This window comes from Brachyhypopomus gauderio, unplaced genomic scaffold, assembly GCF_052324685.1.
Source record: "Brachyhypopomus gauderio isolate BG-103 unplaced genomic scaffold, BGAUD_0.2 sc43, whole genome shotgun sequence".
Lineage (NCBI taxonomy): Eukaryota > Metazoa > Chordata > Actinopteri > Gymnotiformes > Hypopomidae > Brachyhypopomus > Brachyhypopomus gauderio.
The window spans coordinates 1,961,710-1,982,380 of NW_027506869.1; the positions used below are offsets into that span (position 1 = coordinate 1,961,710).

The 20,671-nt window shown below is 49.6% G+C and overlaps 1 protein-coding gene across 2 annotated transcripts; it reads right to left on the reverse strand.

Moving 5' to 3' along the window:
• Positions 1-1,229: 1,229 nt before the first annotated feature.
• Positions 1,230-20,663, reverse strand: trip11 (thyroid hormone receptor interactor 11). 2 transcript variants are annotated; one of them, XM_076985818.1, is made up of 22 exons: positions 20,222-20,663; positions 16,922-16,998; positions 16,564-16,674; positions 16,111-16,425; positions 15,915-15,983; positions 15,584-15,749; positions 15,157-15,492; positions 14,903-14,934; positions 14,688-14,789; positions 14,124-14,330; positions 11,274-14,027; positions 10,617-10,898; positions 10,320-10,460; positions 9,998-10,191; positions 9,752-9,915; positions 9,391-9,494; positions 9,166-9,265; positions 7,092-7,173; positions 6,841-6,955; positions 3,276-3,398; positions 2,981-3,119; positions 1,230-2,669 (listed from the first exon to the last, which is right to left on the reverse strand). In XM_076985818.1, the coding sequence occupies exons 1-22, from the start codon at positions 20,358-20,360 to the stop codon at positions 2,443-2,445; spliced, it is 5,979 nt and encodes a 1,992-aa protein (XP_076841933.1). In that variant the 5' UTR covers positions 20,361-20,663; the 3' UTR covers positions 1,230-2,442. The 2 variants fall into 2 exon arrangements, with proteins under 2 accessions (XP_076841933.1, XP_076841932.1); XM_076985817.1 differs by having other exon boundaries at positions 15,157-15,495.
• Positions 20,664-20,671: the final 8 nt, after the last annotated feature.

Consider the following 20,671-nt stretch of genomic DNA (forward strand, 5'->3'; position numbering starts at 1 on the left):
ACAGAAGAGTTCCATGTATACACTTCCACATACATGTCAAGCTTTGAGTATTTAAAAAAATTATACTAATGCTACACCACATACATTATAAACAATCAAATGTAATTGACAGTGTGCTGCTTGAAAAGATGACTTCTTCTTATACACAAATTCAGGGCACAAGTCTGGATAGCTGGTGATTCAAACCATTTAACTGTGCCAGGAATCCCATTAGCTTGTAGGGAGGAAACACAGCAACCATGGTACTGTTGGGTGAGTGGGATAAGCTATGTCACTGCTGGAATTCCAGACCAGACCCCGCCCCAAAGTTGCTCTGTCTTTAAACCTTTAAAACATTAGAAATTCATCCATTCATCCATCCACTTGCAAATGCTTATCCAGGTCTGGGTCGCAGGGACAGTAGCCTAATCAAAGAGGCCCATGTTTCCCTCTCCTCAGCCACCTCTTCTAGCTCTTCTGGGGGGATACCGAGGCATTCCCATGACAGCAGAGAGATGTAATCTCTCCTTCCCCAGGGTCTCCTCTCAGTTGGCCATGCACAGAGCACCTGACCAGGCAGGCGCCCAGGTGGCATCCGGACCAGACACCCGAGTCACCTCTACATGGAGGAGCAGCAATTCTACTCCGAATATCTCCCAGATGATCGAACATCTCGAAGGGCGAACCCGGAAATCCTGCAGAGAAAACTCATTTCAGCCACTTGTATTTGTGATCTCATCCTTTCGGTCACTACCCAGAGCTTGTGACCATAGGTGAGAGTCGAAATGTAGACCAGTAAATCGAGAACTTTACCTTTTGGCTCAGCTCAGTCACCACCAAAACGGTCTGGTACAGCGTCCGTTAAACTGCACGGATCTGCCTGTCCACCCACCACTCCACCCTCGTCTCATGAACAAGAACCCCAGATACTTGAACTCTTCCACTGGAGGCAAGGGACTCGCTCCTGATCCAGAAATTCTTTTTATCCAATTAGAAAAATATCTTTTCATTACGCATTAGCAGCAGCTTTCCATAACTAATATTGTTAAATGGATGGCACTGAAAATTATACACATTTGACATTTTTAGTTAAACATGCAGTCCACAAACTCGTGTTGTTCGCAAAGTTTTGGAGTGGAGTCAGAACACAGCTTCATCAGCGTTAAGAGCGAAGGTGAAAGGTCATCGGACCTTCTTTCCTTGTAGAGTTAGCGATCATTTAAACTTGAAAAAAACACTTCACAACTTGGCATATGCAGAGGTCTTTATTTCTGCTTGGTGTAACAAACATTGTATGAGTAACACAAATTCAAATCACCAGCTGTGTCCTAAACCCCAAAAGATTTATAAATGTGAACTAAACCAATCTTCAGGAAATTCAACCATTATATTAATAACAGTACACACTCAAACTCCAAAATTCATAACTAAGTATTGCTTAGCCCACATTTGCATAAAACGGTTTACTTTTACAGGGACAAAAGAAGTGACAGCTCATCCTTTGATGTTTGGTGGAAAATACTTTTCTGATGGTTATTAAAACACACACACACCGTAATTTACATATGGAACATGAGCCTTCATTCTGAGAGTGCGAGATCATACGCTGCCTCATTCTGTGGTTATTAATATTCACCGATATATACACGCATTGGTTTCTCTTTTACCGCTTTGTCAGACTTCCAGGTCTAACTGCTGAACTTTTCTACCAATCCCCATGTAATTAAAACCCCAAAAAAATACAAATGATTTGTATTTATATAACTATATATTTATATAGCATAGATATACATAGCAGAAGTATAATATTCAGTTGTCAAACCGAAACTGTTCATTATACTGATTACTGTAACCGCCAAGTGGGCAGCCATCTGGAGAAAGAGAGACGGAGGGAGCAGTGGTCGCTATGCTTTTCGCAGACACGGTGGAAGTCTACCGGATCCCACGGATGCGTAGGTGCCATGGGGCGTCAACCCGCATTTCCACGGAGTAACAACCCCATCGAAACGAAGCACGTGTACCAAAGGACTTCCGGTCTCGTAACCCGAAAAGCACTTCTGATTACGGGCGACGAGAAAACACTGGTGGGGGGGGGGGGGGTGTGATGCAGTGGTTTGTCGCCCCCTACAGCTCAGGGTAACGTGTTGCAACAGTTAGAGTCAAATTCTGATTCAGTCCCGCAAATTAACGACAGTTGGAATTATTCTGTTTTGGGGAAGTAACTCAATTCCTTTTATTAGTGACCGTACAGTGTTATTTGCTAAGTAAAGGGAAAAAAAGGATAAGAGACGAAAAGGAATCATTTAGTCTTCGGTCTCGTAATTCGTCTTTTTAGGGTGTGTTGTTGTAAAGATGATCTGACAAACACCATTTGGTCGCTGCTGCTGTCCTGCAGGGGGTCCTGTAGTGCCTCTGGCATTGCCTATTGGCTAAAGTGCTTTGAGTGGCGGCGTGAATAGCCACTCACTGCTTGAGCAGGTCTTTGAGCACGGCCCCGGCGCTGGCCTCTGCTGCCACAGGCACGGGCGTGAATGTGGGCAGAGTGTCTGAGATGGGCTTCATAAGCAAGTGCCCGCCGGTCCCGCCCCCGGCTCCGCCCACTGACCCGCCTGCCAACAGAGGGACAGCAGCGGAACGAGGTGCCAGGAAAGGGTTGGACTCCAGGCCACGTCTACCAGGACCTGCCGCTCCTGTACAATACAGACGAGGTCAGACAAAACCACTGCACTCGAGTAATAACGGAAAAGTCGTTTTCAGTCATCAAATAACTTCAAACTGCTGCATTCAGACCTTCACTGGTAAAAGAGTAAATTCATCTAGGTGCCGTTATATGTACAGTACTTCTCATACTATTACTATACTTTTGAGTCCTATGGGAATCTTTCAGAGTTTGAAATTTACATTTCCATGATATACAGTGACCTGTAGATTACAGCAGTCGATCTGAAAACATGAGGGTTGGGTTTCATTTTGGAACTACCTCCAGACCCTAGTGCGGTACCTGTTGCAAGCGTGCTGGCGCTACTCCGTCCAGGAGGGGGCGCACTCAGGGGCTTGATGTCGTAAACAGGCAGTTTAGGAGCAGGGACGGCTGGACTGGACTCCACTTCCAGGAACTTTACAAACATCTCAGAAAAAGACTGCACAAGACAGATACGTATGGATGATTGTGACTGTGTATCCACGTCAACTGTCCCCCTACTGCCTATGACATATTAGTTATTGATATCACATTTTGAGTGCGCGTGTTCCAAGCTTTAACAAGTGCTCAAGTCTGATGTGTGTGGAAGACTCACCCCGTTGAGGTTCTGGCCTTGTGTGGGTCTCTGGGGTGTGTTGGGGACACTCTGTGTTCTGTTGCCCCCCAACCAGCCAGAGACCCAACCAGTCACCCCTCTGCCTCCCTCTTCATACAACAGCTGGGCAGGTAGAGAGAGAGAAAGAAATAGAGAGAGATATACACAGGTCATTGGGAGAGTAGGGTAGCACTGTGTGTTCATGAAAACAGGCTTTTAGTTTGGACAAACACAGCCTGATATCCGATATCAACGACCACACAGGGGAAAAAAAATCCCCTCGTCTTTCCTAGAAACCAAACCACATGTTTGAATGTCATTAAACCCCACAGCAGTTCAGAGCTTCCCAACTGAACTCAATTTCAGTCTATAAACGCCTGACAAAACTGATCCCAGAACAGTCTTCAGCCATAAAAATGACCATTTCAAACAATGCCACAAACCTCAGCGCGACCACTGCAACAACCCCACAGCCATGAACGGTGGAATTTCAAGAGAGGGAGGGCGGGGGAGAGAAAGAAAGAGAGAGGTCGATATATAGGCATGAACCCAAGCCTCTGGGCACACTAAATGTGGTCACTGGGGGCCTAAACCACAGGCTACAGCTGTTTAGGGACAGTTGGACAGCTGGACTCCAGCCCACCTGCAGTGCTCCTGGAGTAAAGGCATTTCTGAAATGAGGAACTGGACAGAAGTCGCGCCCTCAACCCACCGCCCTGTTACGGACCTCACGTTCCCGCCCTCAACCCACCGCCCTGTTACGGAACTCACGTTCCCGCCCTTAATCCACCGCCCTGTTACGGAACTCACGTTCCCGCCCTCAACCCACCGCCCTGTTACGGACCTCACGTTCCTGCCCTCAACCCACCGCCCTGTTACGGAACTCACGTTCCCGCCCTCAACCCACCGCCCTGTTACGGAACTCACGTTCCCGCCCTCAATCCACCGCCCTGTTACGGAACTCTCGTTCCCGCCCTCAATCCACCGCCCTGTTACGGACCTCGTGTTCCCGCCCTTAATCCACCCCCCTGTTACGGACCTCGTGTTCCCGCCCTTAATCCACCCCCCTGTTACGGACCTCGTGTTCCCGCCCTCAAATCACCGCCCTGTTACGGACCTCGCGTTCCCGCCCTTAATCCACCGCCCTGTTACGGACCTCGCGTTCCCGCCCTCAACCCACCGCCCTGTTACGGACCTCGCGTTCCCGCCCTCAACCCACCGCCCTGTTACGGACCTCGCGTTCCCGCCCTTAATCCACCGCCCTGTTACGGACCTCGCGTTCCCGCCCTTAATCCACCGCCCTGTTACGGACCTCGCGTTCCCGCCCTTAATCCACCGCCCTGTTACGGACCTCGCGTTCCCGCCCTTAATCCAACGCCCTGTTACGGACCTCACGTTCCTGCCCTTAATCCACCGCCCTGTTACGGACCTCACGTTCCCGCCCTGTTATAGACCTCACGTTCCCGCCCTCAACCCACCGCCCTGTTACGGACCTCACGTTCCCGCCCTCAACACACCGCCCTGTTACGGACCTCACGTTCCGCCCCTCAATCCACCGCCCTGTTACGGACCTCACGTTCCCGCCCTCAACACACCGCCCTGTTACGGACCTCACGTTCCCGCCCTGTTACGGACCTCACGTTCCCGCCCTGTTACAGACCTCACGTTCCTGCCCTCAACCCACCGCCCTGTTACAGACCTCACGTTCCCGCCCTCAACCCACCGCCCTGTTACAGACCTCACGTTCCCGCCCTGTTACAGACCTCACGTTCCCGCCGTTACAGACCTCACGTTCCCGCCCTGTTACAGACCTCACGTTCCCGCCCTGTTACAGACCTCACGTTCCCGCCCTGTTACAGACCTCACGTTCCCGCCCTGTTACAGACCTCACGTTCCCGCCCTGTTACAGACCTCACGTTCCCGCCCTCAACCCACCTCCCTGTTACGGACCTCATGTTCCCGTCCTTAATCCACCGCCCTGTTACGGACCTCAGGTCCCCCCCCCTAATCCACTGCCCTGTTACGGACCTCACGTTCCCGCCCTGTTACAGACCTCACGTTCCTGCCCTCAACCCACCGCCCTGTTACAGACCTCACGTTCCTGCCCTGTTACAGACCTCACGTTCCCGCCCTCAACCCACCGCCCTGTTACGGACCTCACGTTCCCGTCCTCAACACACCGCCCTGTTACGGACCTCACGTTCCCGCCCTTAATCCACCGCCCTGTTACGGACCTCACGTTCAAGGCCTCTCTGTCCATTCCTTTGGCTGTGGCCTTTTTGAAAGGACAGGCAACTAGACAGGTCTGGACGTGTCTGGATGAGTCTGGACGTGTCTGGATGAGTCTGGACGTGTCTGGATGAGTCTGGATGAGTCTGGACGTGTCTGGACGAGTCTCCATCTACTTTGGTCCTTCTTTCTTCCCCTCTTACACCATCACTGTATGCTTGTGGCATTCCATCTAGCTTATGTTTCATTTATACTTTCTGAAAGGTATTTGGATAGGTTTGGACAACTTTCCCTCTTTCTCTGTGTGTGTGTGTGTGTGTGTGTGTGTGTGTGTGTGTGTGTGTGCACGCGCACTCCCTCATTTCACATAAAAGCCACAAACCTATGATCTGAAAAGCAGACTATTATTCTAATAGTTTCTAACAACATCTGTAGTGATTCTAACATCTTTATGCAAATGATGCCAAATTGCTGATTTCCAAAATCAACAGTTCACTTACTGAACTCGGTCCAGCCCAACTCGAGCTCATAGCTGTGAGTCTCATTACTAACCACTCATAACTGGTGCGAATAAATTACTTAATAAATGATCTGAATCAAAAGCATGTATCACACGCGTCGTGTGCTTTTATTTTACTGGCGTATCCTACTCCAAAAGGCCGAGACCGTAGAAACACCACGTCTGAGGAGCAGCTGTGTCTGTTCTCCTTCCCCGGGCGTCTGTGCTGTTTATTCTAGTCCCGTGCGGCGCTTACAGTGGCCCGAGAAAGTCTGACCCGGGTCGTGTGGCTTCGTCGGAGCCTGGCACTGTCCGTGACTGACTCAAACCTCGATGGAGAGAATTCTCTGTAGGTGCAAAGGCGAGTCACGCTCGTCCCGTTACGCAGCAGATTCTAGACGGCATCTGCCGCGCTGACCTCGCGATCCACAGGGGCGCTAAAGGTCATTAGGAGCTCTGCAGCTGTCATGGGGTAATCAGACCACTCGTTACGGGCTGACCCCAGAGGGGTTTCTCGCTTTGAAGAGGAGGTTCACTCCCGTGCACCCAGACGAAGAGTTTCTGTCTCCCTCCTGTTGTGAAACATCACACCCATTTGATTTACGAGGGGGGGGGGGTAGTTATCATCCTACTCATGATCCTCTATTGACTTTGACACCGCTGGGATTCGAACCCAGGTCTCATTGGGTGACACGCTGAAGGGCAAACCAAACTACGTTTCAAATGACATTTACAGAGAAGTCAGACAGAGGAAAAGGGAGGGAGAGAGTGGGGGAAGAGATGGAAGGAGGAGGGGAGGAGATTTAGGAGAGGTAGAATAAGGGTGCGGAGTCCCACCTTGTCCACTTCATCTCGTGCCAATCCAAGCACATTAGCCATCAATCTCAGGACGTCTGCGCGCTTGTTTTTGGGGGTGTGGAAATATCCCAAAAACAGATTCCTCATCAGGTCTCTGAGGGGGGGGGGGGGGTGGAGGGATGTTACAGCAGTCCAGGAAAACAGTGAAAGCTACAGCCATTGAGCTGTGGTGTGGGAGCACCGCCCGACAGGCTGCACCGCCCGACAGGCTGGGGCTTTTAACGTCTTACCTGTCTACTTTGCTCTCTGTGCTGTTGAGAAGGCTGGTCAGCTTTTTCTGGGCTTCATCCAGCATCTCTTGCTTGAGAGCCACTGCAACCGCCCCAACACACACACACACACACACACACACACCATTGCACACTTTAGACACACTAAGGAAAACTTCCATCATAACTTCCATAAGTAGTTACTGTGCAAATATAACCAACTACTGCTTTAGGCCTTTCAGAACATTTTTAAAACAAACTAACAAATGTCTGGACCTCTCATTGCGAGTGAGCGAGTGAGTGAGAGCGAGAGAGTATGTGATGAACCACCGTCTGAACATTTAGCCTATGTGGGTGTTGTATGTGTGTTCATGGGTACTAAAACAGATGTAAGCAGGTCTCATTTTGTGATGTAATGCAAGAGAAAACATGCGCATACAGCACAATGGCAGTAAAAGACAAAGTCAGAGAGAGAGAGAGAGAGATAGCACAAGACCACCACTGGGATGAAACGTTTTTTCTAAGCAGATGACTTGGGTTTGGATCAATTAAGGATCTCGATAAGAACGTAGGAAAATGAAAACGTGCTCATGGCTGCAACTGCAGTGGAATGTGGGCTGTGGACACGTCTAGAGCGCACGGCAGGTCTCCAAAACCCAACCCAACCCCCACACACCTACCCTGCACACACACCTACCCCCCCACACACACCTACCCTACCCCCCCCCCCCCACACACACCTACCCTTCCCCTGTGGTAAATATACAGCGTGGCCGCACAAGGCCAGGTCCATACATCAGACTCCTCCACCCTTCTCCACTCTTACTGATCTCTGGCTGAGCACAATTAGAAAAAGAGGAAGACCATCACTCTGGCAACGGAGGAGGAGGAGGGCAGAAAGAGAGGGGGAAAAAGGTAGATAATAAAAAACAGAGTGTATGGAAAAACAGAAATGTGCTCTCTCTCTCCCTCTCCTTCTCTCTCTCAGCCAAGAGTTTGGCGGGCCCGAACAATAAAAAAAAAAACAATGTCAGTGAGAGGAGATGGAGGAATTCAAACCATCCATCTTTAACATCGCCCGCAGTCTCAGCTAGAGTGGGCAGCGACAACGCTCTCTCACTCTCACTCTCTCACTCAGGGACGGATCATGGTTTTGCAAGGCCCCTGGACAAAAGCATCTTTGGAATCTTCCAATCTGTGCACAGTCTGGGTTCTTTTGCTCCGGGGCCTCCCACAAGGCCCCTGGTTCCTCCCACAAGGCCCCTGGGTCTTGGCTTCACTGGCCCGATGTGTGATCCACCCCTGCCTGCGGTCTTCACCAGACTCCATCGGTCTCGTGGCTGTGGATTAAGTGTTCCTTCTGCTGTCCCCGAGGACGCTGAACGAATGCGATCTGCTTGACCATAAATCCACGACAAGCCGTGAAACCGGAGAACCTTCTAAATTCATCCCACTTCAAGAGACAAATCCACCTGAACCGAGCCGATCCAGGAAACGGCACAGACCTTTTGCTGGCTGATGTTCAAAGCAGGACCAAATCCCTTCGCTCAGGAGCAGGTGCATGCAGGATGTTGGCTGGGTGCTTCATCACACCCCAGACAGGAAGCAGCAGGCACTCATTTGTGGATCCCGGAGTTTTATTCCCAAAGCATTGTGGGGAACGCAGTTCCAACTGCAAGATGGAGGCTCGGTCTGAAACCTCCAGCTGTTATTACCAGGTCCTTAGACTCTCCTTGAAGGTGGTGAAACTACGTGTTTATCCCTGAATGCAATTACTGGTTATGAGGCACATCAGACATACTGTTGTATTTATGTAACATTCATCAGCTGGTTACTCTGCTTTTCTATCAAAAGCAGAAGTTTCTGCAGGAGGAGATTCTGGGTTCCTCTATGAGGGATTAGGAGATTCTGGGTTCCTCTATGAGGGATTATGTAAACGATGGACAGCCGATTTAAGCCCGACATCTTTTTGAACACGTTCAGAAGGTTATGAAGATAAAATTAGAAAGTGTGTGTACCACCACAACGAAGTGAATGTGGAGTGTGTAACGTGTGTGTGTGTAACGTGTGTGTGTCCTCCACGCTCCGCACACACCTTGCTTCTGCAGCTCCTCTATGTGCTCCTCCTTCACGTCCAGCTGATCGGTGAGGCGAGAGGCTGAATCCAGGGCTGCATTCGCCTCGTCTAGATTGAGCTTCACCAGGAGAAACACACACACACACACACACACACACACACGATCAGAGCATGCATAATGTTCAAACCATATTTTGCTGACAACAGGAAGAAAGGGAGCAAGTGTGTGTGTGTGTGTTTTACCTGCAGAGCGGAAGCCTTGTCCTCCAGGGCCTCTGCTTTCTTCCTCCACTGGTCCTTCTCTTTCCTGTGCTTCTCCAGCTCAGCTGAGTACATGGCCTTCTCCTCTGGAGGGTGTGTGTGTGTGTTAGTGGGTATACATGTAGAACAAGTTTATTTAAAATTTATTCTGCCCCAATAGGTTGCAGCCATTACTGTTATGATTCTTGAGTCTGCAACACTGGGACTCAATGGTGTATCTGCAGGATACTGGGTACTGTAGTTAATGTTGAGCTAGTGATTAAATGACTTGACAATGTAGAGTGTGTGAGAGAGAGAGAGAGAGAGAGAGAGAAGCCAGCTCTAGTGTTGGAGTGTGCCTAACCTTGCTGGAACTGCTCTAGCACCATCTGCAGGTTGGAGAGGGATACTGCGTACTGGTTGACCTGCTCCTGTGCAGTACGAAGCTGGAGCAGGGCCTCGTCTCTCTGCTTGACCACACCGTTGAGCTGCTCCTGCAGAGACTCCACCTGCAGACTGGCCTGCTGACTGAAGACAGACAGACAGCGTCAGTCGCGGGCCGCCGTAAACCCGTTCCACCCGGGGGGATCGGAGGGGGATTTCCGCAGACCTGGCGCTCTCCACGGCGCTGGAGGACGAGGCGAGCTTCTCGTCGAGCATCGCCAGCCTGCGGCGGAGTTGTTGCTGGCGCTCCTCGCTGGCCAGGGCCTCGCGCGTGTACGACTCCTCCACGTCCAGCAGGTGGCGCCGCAGTCTCTCCAGCTCCTGTGTCTGCCTCCGCTCGCGCTCGCCCGCACGCTGCAGCTGCAACACGGAGGACCACGCCGGGCCTGGAGTCAACGCTACGGCCGTCGAACGGGTCGAAGCAAAGGGGCACCGAAGCACCGCGGGGCACAAACGGTGGACCCGCACCTGCTCACAGGTGATCTTACCTCAGCCGCCAGGGCGGTGGTCTCCATCTGCTTCTGTTTCAAAGCCAGCATCACTTGGTCTCGTTCCTGCTGGAACAAAACCGCCTTCTCCTGCATGGACTTGACCTCGTTAAGCAGCTGGTTCAGTTCCCCTGACTTACCCTAGACACAGACGCACACACACAAACACACACACACATTATTTAAGGGATGAATGCTATAAATGACATGGAGAAAGTCAAACAGTAGCCAAGGCAGTACCAAAGAAAAGGAAGTACGTAATTTTAATAAAGCACGCGGACACACAAACACACACACCTGATCACGGTCTTTTAGCAGCTTTTCCACAGCTGCGGCCTTCTCGCTCATCGCCTTCCACTCGAACTCGCGTTCCCGTAGCAACAGCGACACCTGCATGTTGGTCTCCTGCAGCGCGCGGAACTCCGTCTCCTTCTCGCGCGACTTCACCGCTACGCTCTCGTTCTCCTCCCGCAGCTTCTTCACGTCCAGCTCCAGGATCAGGGCGCGCTCCTTCAGGTTGGTGACGGCTTGCTTCAAAACTTCGTTATCGTTCTCGCGGTTTCGCAAACTCTCACTCACCTACAAAACGGGAGAGATGTCGTACTTATGCAAATGTATGAACACCAATGTGAACCAATGAGAATCAAACATTTGCATATCCTTGTTGGTGTTTTCTTGAAGCCTCTGTTTCATTGCTTTGCTTTTTGGGTGCCAGCGATTTTTGTGCAATGATGCTTTTATGGAATAGGATGAAAACAAGCATCACCACGAGGTGTTTGGATAACCTTTTGGCAGAACCTGGCCTCTTGTCCTTCTAGAGCTAAATGTCTGAAAAAGACCCAGCTCACCAAGTAACTCACCAGAACGTCCTGGGCTCCTCCAAATGCCCTGCTCAACTAAAGCCTCAGAGCAAAAACATCTGACCAATAACAGCAACGGTATCTTTAGACTCACCTGGTTCAGCTGGTCTCCCTTGGTCTTGATGAGCAGGTCCTTCTCTCGGAGGGAGCGCAGCAGGTTATCCATCTTGTCCCGCGCCTGCCTCAGCTCCTCCACGTGCCCTCTCTGCTCGCTCTCCGACAAGGATGCCGAATTCGCCAGGCGGTGGTTGTTCTCCTGAAGAGTTCTTATCAGGTTCTCCTTCTCTGCTAGCATCCTCCGTAAGGATTCCAGTTCAGTCAGCAGATTCTCATTTTGGAGGCGCGGTGCTGCCCCCTGGAGGCTCAGAGCTGCAACCTCGACCTGCTGTCCAGCCACCTGGGCAGATGGCGTAGGAGCGTCGGGAGTCTGAGCAACGCCGTCCAGCTTCCCGAGCAGGACGTCTTTTGTGCTGGTGAGCTGGCTTATGGTCTGCTGGACATGGGCGAGCTCTTGACTCAAGTTTCCTAGCTTTTGCTCCTTCTGCTCATAGCTCTGGATGAGCCTGGCGTAGTCGACGGACAGCTGGGAGCTGCAGTCGCTGTCCGCGGACACCTGCCCCTGAAGTTTGAGGAGTTCCTCCTGAAGCTGCGCAGACTCGTGTTGCATGTTCTTCACCGTGGTAATCACCTGCTGCTTCCACTCATCCATCTTCTTCACCTGCTGCTTGAGGGTGTCTCGCTCCTGCAGAAGCTCCTCGAACTGGTTGCTGCTCACGCCGCTGCCCGATCCACCCCTTCCAGAGTCTCCGCCAGACACCTGAAGCACAGTGACCAGCGTTTGGCATTTCTGGGTGAGGGCGTCGATCTCGATGTCCTTCTCACGGATGATTCGAGACAAGTTCTGGATGGTCTCTCTGAACATTTCCTGACTACCAGAAGGGTCACTCATGGAGGATAGACGCTGGTTTTCCTGCTGAAGTCTAAGCAAGGCGGCTTCTTTGGCTGCCACGATGTCCATGATGCGATGGTATTCCGAGCGCAGATGACTGTTCTCGCGCGTCTTCTCGTTCAGCACGGCGAGAACTTGCTCTCGTTCCACTGCATACGCTTGCACCTGCTGCTGGAGCAACAAGAGGTCCTGGCCATGTCCTCCTGAAACGCGTGCGTGTAGTGCCTGGATTTCTAGATCCTTCTGAAGGACCATCTGTGACAATTTGCCAAGTTCGTCGCGAGAGACCACAAGCTGGTCCAGCTGTTTGGTCAAAGAAAGGTTCTTTTCGTTTAGCTGGATAATCTCGGTCTCCTTCTCCTTGATGCCCTTCACGAGTCTTTCAATCTCCACCTTGGATAAGTCATGCTTCTCATTGCCATTCTCACCACCAAGCGGGTGAGTCTTGTCTTCTTGAAGGATGTCCACAGTCCGAGGGTGACCTTGTCTCTGCTCGCTCAGCCTTTCTATCTCTGCCTGTAGACGTCCAATTTCCGCATCTTTGGTGCCAATGAGCGTTTCATAATTGAGCGTGCTCTGCTCGTGTCTGAACCGGGCCTGCTCCAGCTCGTTCTGGTGCACTTGTAGAGCCTGTTGCGACTGTAAAAGCAATTCCTTTTGCTCTTCTGAGGAGGTGCTCAATCCCCCCACCTCTGCCTCCAGTCGCTCTTTTGAGGCTTTGAGCTGCGTGACCTCAGTCTCCAGCTCCGTGATGATGTCCAGCGTCCTTGGTTCGGACAGCGGCTGCGGTCGGCTCTGCTGGTCTCTCAGACGGTCGATTTCTTCTTTCAGATGGCTGTTCTCTTCCTTCATGGCCCCGAGCTGCTTGTCCTTCTCCTCTACCGATTTCCTGAGGGCGTCGTTTTCTCGCCTAGCCTGCGAGACGACGGCCTCCGCCTCCTTCTGTGCTTCAGAGGATTGAGCTTTGAGTGACTCTGCAAAAGCATCCTTCTCCTGTAGAAGGTCTGTAAGCTGCTTCTGTCCGGCCACGGTCATGTTTAGCATCTCACTGGTGTCTTTGTGGTCGGACACAACCTGGTCCAGCTCACGTTTCAGTTCTGCAATCATCAGGTCCTTGTCCTGATTTAGCTTCACGGCACGCTCGTGCTCCATCTGCAACGCAGAGGCGTCCAGAGTACGAGCTCTAGTCAGATCCTCTATGGTCTGTTGGTACTGTTTAGCCTGATCTGACAGTTGCCTTTCTGCTTGACACAGCTCCCCTTCTATCTGGTTCTTCTCCAATCTCAAAGCTTCAATACGAGTGTCCTTCTCCAAGGTTACTCTGCTGCTGGAAGCCTGGCTGTCTCGTAACTGCCGCTCAAGATTCTCAACTTTCTCAAGAGCCTGAACACATTGTTCTTTCAACTTTTTGCTCTCCATCTTCAGCTCAAAGTCCTCAGATGATGTTTTCTCATATGAGACCTTTAATTCTCCTAGTTCTTTCATCAAAGTCTGAATTTCCTTATCTTTTACTTCGAGAACCAACTGCTGACCCTCAACTTCATCACCCTGTTCCTTTGTTCGACTCAGCTCGTCACGAACAGCAGCCAGCTGAGTTTCCTTTTCTTGCAGCTCCCTCTTCAGGTTGGAGGCTTCCTGACGCGCCTCCTTACCAGACTCCTGGGACTTGCTTAGCTTGTCCCTCAGCTCCTTCACTATGGACTCCAGCTGTTGTCTCCCCATGTGGAGCTCATTGAGGGTAAAGGCACTCTGACTAAGTTTCTCCATTTGAGTCTCCAGTTCTTGTTGTAGTGTCTCCTTGTCATGGAACGAGGTGGCGAGCTCAGACTTCAGACAGGTAATCTCAGCTTCAGCCTGGGACTTCTGTCCAGCCAGTTGATCTTTCAGACTGATGAGATGCTGAAGAAAGAAACCAGTAAACATATTACCACAAACAAGATTTAGGATCAGCAAAACACCATATGAATCAGATGTTCAGGCTGGAAGAAGACCAACCTGGGTGGCTTCCTGGTTCTGCCGGTCGAGTTCCTCCAGCTCCACTGAGAGTGTGTCTATGCTGAGATGTGCTTGTCTGAGGTCCTGCTCCTTCTGCTCCAGCTGGCTCTTCAAGCTGGGGACAGCCAGGTGGAGATCCTCGGAGGTCTCTGCTTCACCCGACACCAACTTCTCATCAGCTAGCCTTAGTCTCTCAGTCAACACTGACTGCACCCACAGAAGTCAACAGGGCATTAATTACTACAGACACACACATGATTTACTCCTTACTTTCGTTTTTATGAAATTACGTTAAAAACCCCAAAAAGCTAAATTACTTCAAAGGACATTACAGTTAACAACAGACAAATCCTAGATCAGTTAATTAACTCCAATAAAGAACATTCATTCAACTGGTATGTGGAAAATAACTAATTTAATTATTCATCATTTAGCAACAAATTAGAAAGTACAGCATGCTATCTCTTACTCAAATATGACCACTGTTATTCAAAGGTTATTTACGAAGTATTCATCAACTACAGAACTACTTCACTCATCCAAGATCACGCATTTGTAAATGACCTTCTGGTTCACCAGCGCCTCCTTCTCTTGTCTTAGTGCACTGATGATTGTGTTAAGCTCCAGAATGTCAGCGTGCTCCACCTCCGCCTTCGATTCACTCACCTGAAGACACAAAATAAACCAGCTTGAAACAGACCTGATATTAGAGAAATAATTTTTTGTCATATTGCGTACGCCGTGGATGTATCGGTGCTGGGGAACGGAGGCAGACTTACTTCAGTCAATCTGGACACCTCTTTTTCTGCAACTACAAACATCGAACACCACAAAGGTAAACGTCAGTTGCCGGTTAAGAAATTAAAATAGTATAAATTAAACAAACTGCATTAATTAAACAAGTAATTTTCTGCTGTAAAACAAAAATGTACACCAGTGGTTGAGTTTTAGTTAACGAATAAGAGCAGCTAGTGTTCCAGAAGTGAACATGGGAAGCCCCAGCTGAAGGTGAAGCCTCAAGCCTCCCAGGTACCTGCAAGCGCTCTTCTCAAGGCCTGTATCTCACTGTCTTGGTGGGCTTTGAGAATGGCTTTGCCCTCCTGCTCCTGCACACGGGTCTGGAGCTCGCTGACAGAACTCTGGAGGCGACTGTAGTTCTGAAGGAGTTCAGCGTTCTCCGCCTTGGCCTCCTCCTTCTCGCGCTCCAACTCCGCTATCTGACGACCCGCCCCCTCAAGACTCGCCATTAACTCACGACGCTCCTTGCTCTGAAGCTCCGCCTGCTCTTGTAGGGAACGCACAGTGGCCTGCAGCTCCTCGAGCTTGTAAGGGTCCAGTGGTGCTGCTAGGGTGGTAAGTGCAGCACCACCTTCTGGACAAACAGAAAACTGCACATCAAGCAAGAGCCAAAATGTAAAACACCAGCAGCAAGTCCTTAATGAGTGGTGGGGTCTTCTCACCGCTCTGTAACTGTTCCTCTAGCTCTTCAATTCTCTCCTCATACTCAGCTAGTTCCTCCCTGTGGCGTTTTGTGAGGTCGGACATTTTCTGCCGATGGGCATCCTGCAGTGCCGCCAACTCGTGCTGGTGCTCGTCAACTTCCCGCCCAATTGACTCCCGCAGCTCCTGATTGGTTTGAAGCAAATGCATAAAAATTTAGGGAGAGCTTATGCAAATCTCTGCCAAATGGGAGAATATATTGGACTGAATTTAATTCTATAATATATTTATAAAAGGTATTATTGAATAAAACAATATCTAAATCTCGTAGAAGACAGAGAGTGATCTCACTTTGATGGTTTTTTGCAGTTTCAGGATCTCTCCCTGCTCAGCATTTTCTGCTCCTGAGAGTTTAGACGTCTGATATACAGGAACAAAATAACTCAATAAATAAATGTCAAACTCTAAAAAGACATTCACTTAACCAAACAACCAAATTCTTTTTTTATATTAAGTACTGTGACATATGTATTTTTGCAGTTGCTACCTGGGCAGTTGCCACTCTCCTCCAATGGGCTACGTCCGCCTCCAGGCGATGAACCTCATTGGACAGCCTGTTGATTTCCTGCTGCGACCACAGGACATCGCTCAGGTCCACTTCGTCGCCATGAAAACCGTGATGTGCGGTCGAAGGGCGGGAAAGGTAGGAAGAGGATGTTGCCGTGGTGGCGACGGTGGTAACGGTAACAGGGAGAACAGCGTGGTCAGAAGCAGCCGGGCCGAGGTCATGGGCGGAGCCTCGCAGTTTCTGAACCTCCTCCTGCAGACTGTTCTGGCGGGCTTTCAAATGGCTAATGTCCACCTGGAATCATGCACACACCATGTGGGTTAAGCGTGAAGAAAACCAAACACAATATAGTGGGTCTGATCAAACTCCAGACAACAAGTTTCAGACATGCAGAGGTTTCGGAGAGGGAGCTAGAAAGTGAGGCAGTGTAACCTCTTTCTGCTGCAACAGAGTCCTGTAATCCAGCGACTGCTGTTTGACCTGGATCTCAGACGCTTCCAGCTTCTCCTCCAACTCAGCGTTGATCCTCCTCAAACGCTCATACTGAAGTGGGGAAGATGGGGGGGAGGGGGAGAGAGAGGGGGGGGGCAGAGAAAGGAAGGAGGGAGAAAGGGAAACAGACAATGTGAAAACCTTGTAATGGGCTCACACAGAAAGCAAACACGTTCTTCCAGTCTCTGATAAAGTGAAAACCTGCATCAAGTTACAGTGAACAGCCGAAGATCACGCAGCTACTCACCTGACAATAATACACAAAAATCAGCCGTCATGAGAAAACAAGAAAACGTACCTCGGCCTTTTGTGCATAATATGCAGACTGCAGTTCAGCCAGCTTAGAGTTGGACACTTGCAGCTCGGTGGCCGCATCTGTAACACAGACACATACAGATGACACACACACTTTACCGCACAGCGAGTGCACACACACTTTACCGCACCGCGAGCATATGGACATGTAATTTATAGAGAATGGGAATCTACGTCACGACGCATTGCATGCTGGGAAGTGGCCGCCATATTTTAGGACACGGATTCAAGAAAAAATGGACCGTGTAAAGAGTAAACGCGATATCGATTAACGCGACAAGTTAAAGTTGATTACAGAATCAATATATGTATTATTATAGAGAATGGGAATGTGACGTCAGCAGACACGAAAGACGCAATGCATTGTAGTAATTGTAGTTTTTGTAGGTTTTGCACTCAGTGCCTCAGGGAACCTCCGCTCAAACCATGATCATCAGTTCTAGTGGTCAGATGGACTGCGCACACTGCACATTAGGGATGTATATCTTCACCACTAAGCTAGATTCGATACACATCTCGATACACTGCCACCGATGCGATATAACTGCGATACTCTGAAACCCCTTGTCGATACGATGCGATACAAATCACTCCTGTTCACGATATGATGCGATTCAAAAATGATTGATAACGATATGACTTATTATATGAGGATTCGGTTTGATAAGTGATCATTCGATACAGTTAGTTGAGGTTTGAGGATGTATTGGCCTAACCCATCAGTTTTCTTAACTAAATAGCACAATTCTACTTTACTCTCTATTAACATAGTGAATATTATGATCTGCAACACTACTGTCTGCTAGACTTACGAGGGGGTAGCGGCCGCAGAGATGTCCACACCGTGAAGTCTTTTCATGTGTGTCGCCAGGTTCGTTGTGCTACTAACGTATTTGATAGCCCCACGGCATTGTTTGCAGATTGCGTGCGTCTTGTCAAGTTGACCACATCGCTTTAAAAACCCGAAATATTGCCACACGTTTGATTTGTGTGTCTTTTTTGGTGCCTTAAATATCTTTGTCTTTGCTAATGCTCTCGTTTCCCTCCATCTTTGTTGTGAACGTCTGCGCAAATTAAACCCGATGCACGTTGAATCTACCGGTGCAGTCGAATCGCAGAAATGTGTACCGATGTGAATCGGTGAATCTCCACATCCCTACTGCACATACATGGCTGGCATCGCAGAGTCCTGTACACACATTGGGGCTCTCCTGTTTAAAATTTAAGTAGCAGTGTGGATATGGGTGACCAAAACGGTCAATGATGTTCCAGCCTATTGGATGATGCCTGCTAATGTTGACAAGGTTCAAGCAGAGGTGGCTCACAAGATTGACTTCTCCACTGGTGCAGCTAAGAGGAAGGCACTTGACAAGTGCATCAGAGGAGAGAAAATTAAGCCGGGTATACGTACTCATGTCAGTTCCAGAAATCTGTGAGCATAAACCCACACTCTCTGACTGGTCTCCCTTGCTTCAGCTTTTGCACACTCATAGCAAAGCTGTTTGTCTTTCTGGAATGGAGGACTACTACCATCATTATGGAGACCCTGTTAAGCCAGTGGTAGTGCCGAAGTCATTACTGCATCTTCGTGACCACGGAAAGGATGGATGTGAATTGTCTGTTCTGCAGCAGCACTGTGAGAATCTTACTAATCTGGTAGCGCTAGATTTAGGGTTAGGTTTAGGTTTAGCGCTAACAGAGGCTCAGGCAGCGGCAGTGGAAGTTCAGACAAAACAGCAGCATCGATCAGGTTCAGCAGGAAAGAGTACTACATTTTTTATACGCCCCCCTGTTTGTGGCACTTGAAAACACAGCAAGTATTCACCATATTATCGTAATTCGTACTAGATTAAGGTAAAGAAAATTGAGCCTCGTAGTTTACCAGTCGCTACTGTAGCTTCTGTGTCCTAAACTCCCATAATGCATTGCGTCTTTCATGTCTGCTGACGTCACATTCCCATTCTCTATATCTACCCAAGCCCACATATGCATCTGAGCTGCAACACACATCCCAGGACTTAAATGACACACACTGCCTTTCCAAAGGACTATGAAACACAAAGGAAATATATACAGTGAAGGCACAGTGGAAAAACTTTGCGCTGCTTGGCTACGTCACAATATTACCAGTTAAAAGCTGCACACCTCATGACATCACTGACCAGGGGACCAGGAGACCTTATGACAACGTAGAGCCTCTGATGCAAAGCAAATGTGTCAGTTTACGCAGCCATTTATCTGAGAGTGTAAAACTGGTCTTCAGACACATGATGGGTTAGATCAGCTGAAGACATTACTGCAAAAAAAATAGTCTTTCTCTCTAGATCGGTCCTTATAAAGTCAGGACTGGCTCAAACACACAGAGGTCTTTCTTAAACTGCCTCTGGTCTCTCTCTTTTCCATGGGAAAACCACCAGATAAATACAGTCCACACAGTTCTAGAGTTAAAATATATTGAAGGTGGGTGTCAAGTGCACAAGAGCAGTCCTCCTGTACACAAACGCGCGTGCACACACACACACACACACACCAACATAACCAACTCGCCAGGACCACAATTCCAATAAACGTGGATTTATGGAGTTAGAATTTAGCACCTATGAGCCAAATGAATGTCGAATTAAAAGGGATTTGTTGATGCACATGCATCTTCGATAAGGTGTCGCGAGTCAGTGAATCCTGGGATGGCCTTCCACATCACAATTCGCTCTGCTGTAGCAGAAAACACGGAGGACTTCACAAAACGAGCTCCAACATCTGCTGCTTCGCCACCGACTAGATCATTATTTGAAGTGCTGTAACACACAGACACACGCGAGCTTATCCATCAGTGCTTCGTTGGAAGGTGCTGGTCAAAGTTCCCAGTCAGGACTGACCGCGTGGGGGCGCCAGTACGCACACGGGGCTGCAGGACTTCAGGACTGCACTACTGTTAATACACACACTCCAAAGCACACATGGATGGAGTTACGGCGCATTCACGCTGGCATTTGATGATACGTAGCGCAAGGTTTGCAATAAAGGGTCTGTATCATTCAGGAAAAGAGGAAAATAAAAGACTAGTGTTCAACTTTAGCCCCATGGGTCCAGTTAAGACTTGATCCGTGAAGCCGGACACCGGCCCATCTTGTACAACACGTACACTAACTACACCGCAAAACAGCCCATTACATTCACCCACAATAGCCTAAAACACACACGTATAACGACTATTAAAATATGACACACTTGTCAAGCTGTAGGCCCGAGCCTGCTGCTCCATATGGTGGTTCCCAACACTCACCTCCCACCTCCTCGGCCCCTTCCAGTAGAATATCTTTGGTAAAATTTGAGATTTGTCCGGTGAACGAGGACAGGCTTCCACCGACCTGTCCGAGGGACTGGCCCAGACCGGAGCCGAGCCCCCCCAACCAGGACGACATGACAGAAACCCCCGCAGTGCAGCCCGGCCCAGTGGGGGGGGGGGGGTCTGGTCGGCGACGGCGAGCTAACAATAGCAGCTAGCGACGGTTAGCTGGCCAGAAATGACCCTAGAAAACATAAATTTAACAGTCTACGCAGTTATAAAGCATAACGTCCAGGGGAAATAACGACGCCATGGGCTGTAGGTGGTCCGGGTCGGTCGCGTTAGCTGGTTTTTTCCGTTTGTTTTGGTTCGCCCGTGCCGACAACTGCCACCTCGACCGCAGCCATCGTTCCGTCAGAGGTGGGACGTGGACAGGAGGAGAGGATT

Excerpts from the sequence above, each read along its gene's own strand:
- trip11 (XM_076985817.1), bottom strand. The coding sequence starts at position 20,360 with ATGTCGTCCTGGTTGGGGGGGCTCGGCTCCGGTCTGGGCCAGTCCCTC. Across the intron at positions 10,192-10,319 it reads CCACCGCCCTGGCGGCTGAG|CTGCAGCGTGCGGGCGAGCG; the intron begins GTAAGATCACCT and ends TCCGTGTTGCAG. Across the intron at positions 6,956-7,091 it reads ACAGAGAGCAAAGTAGACAG|AGACCTGATGAGGAATCTGT; the intron begins GTAAGACGTTAA and ends CCCCCCCCTCAG.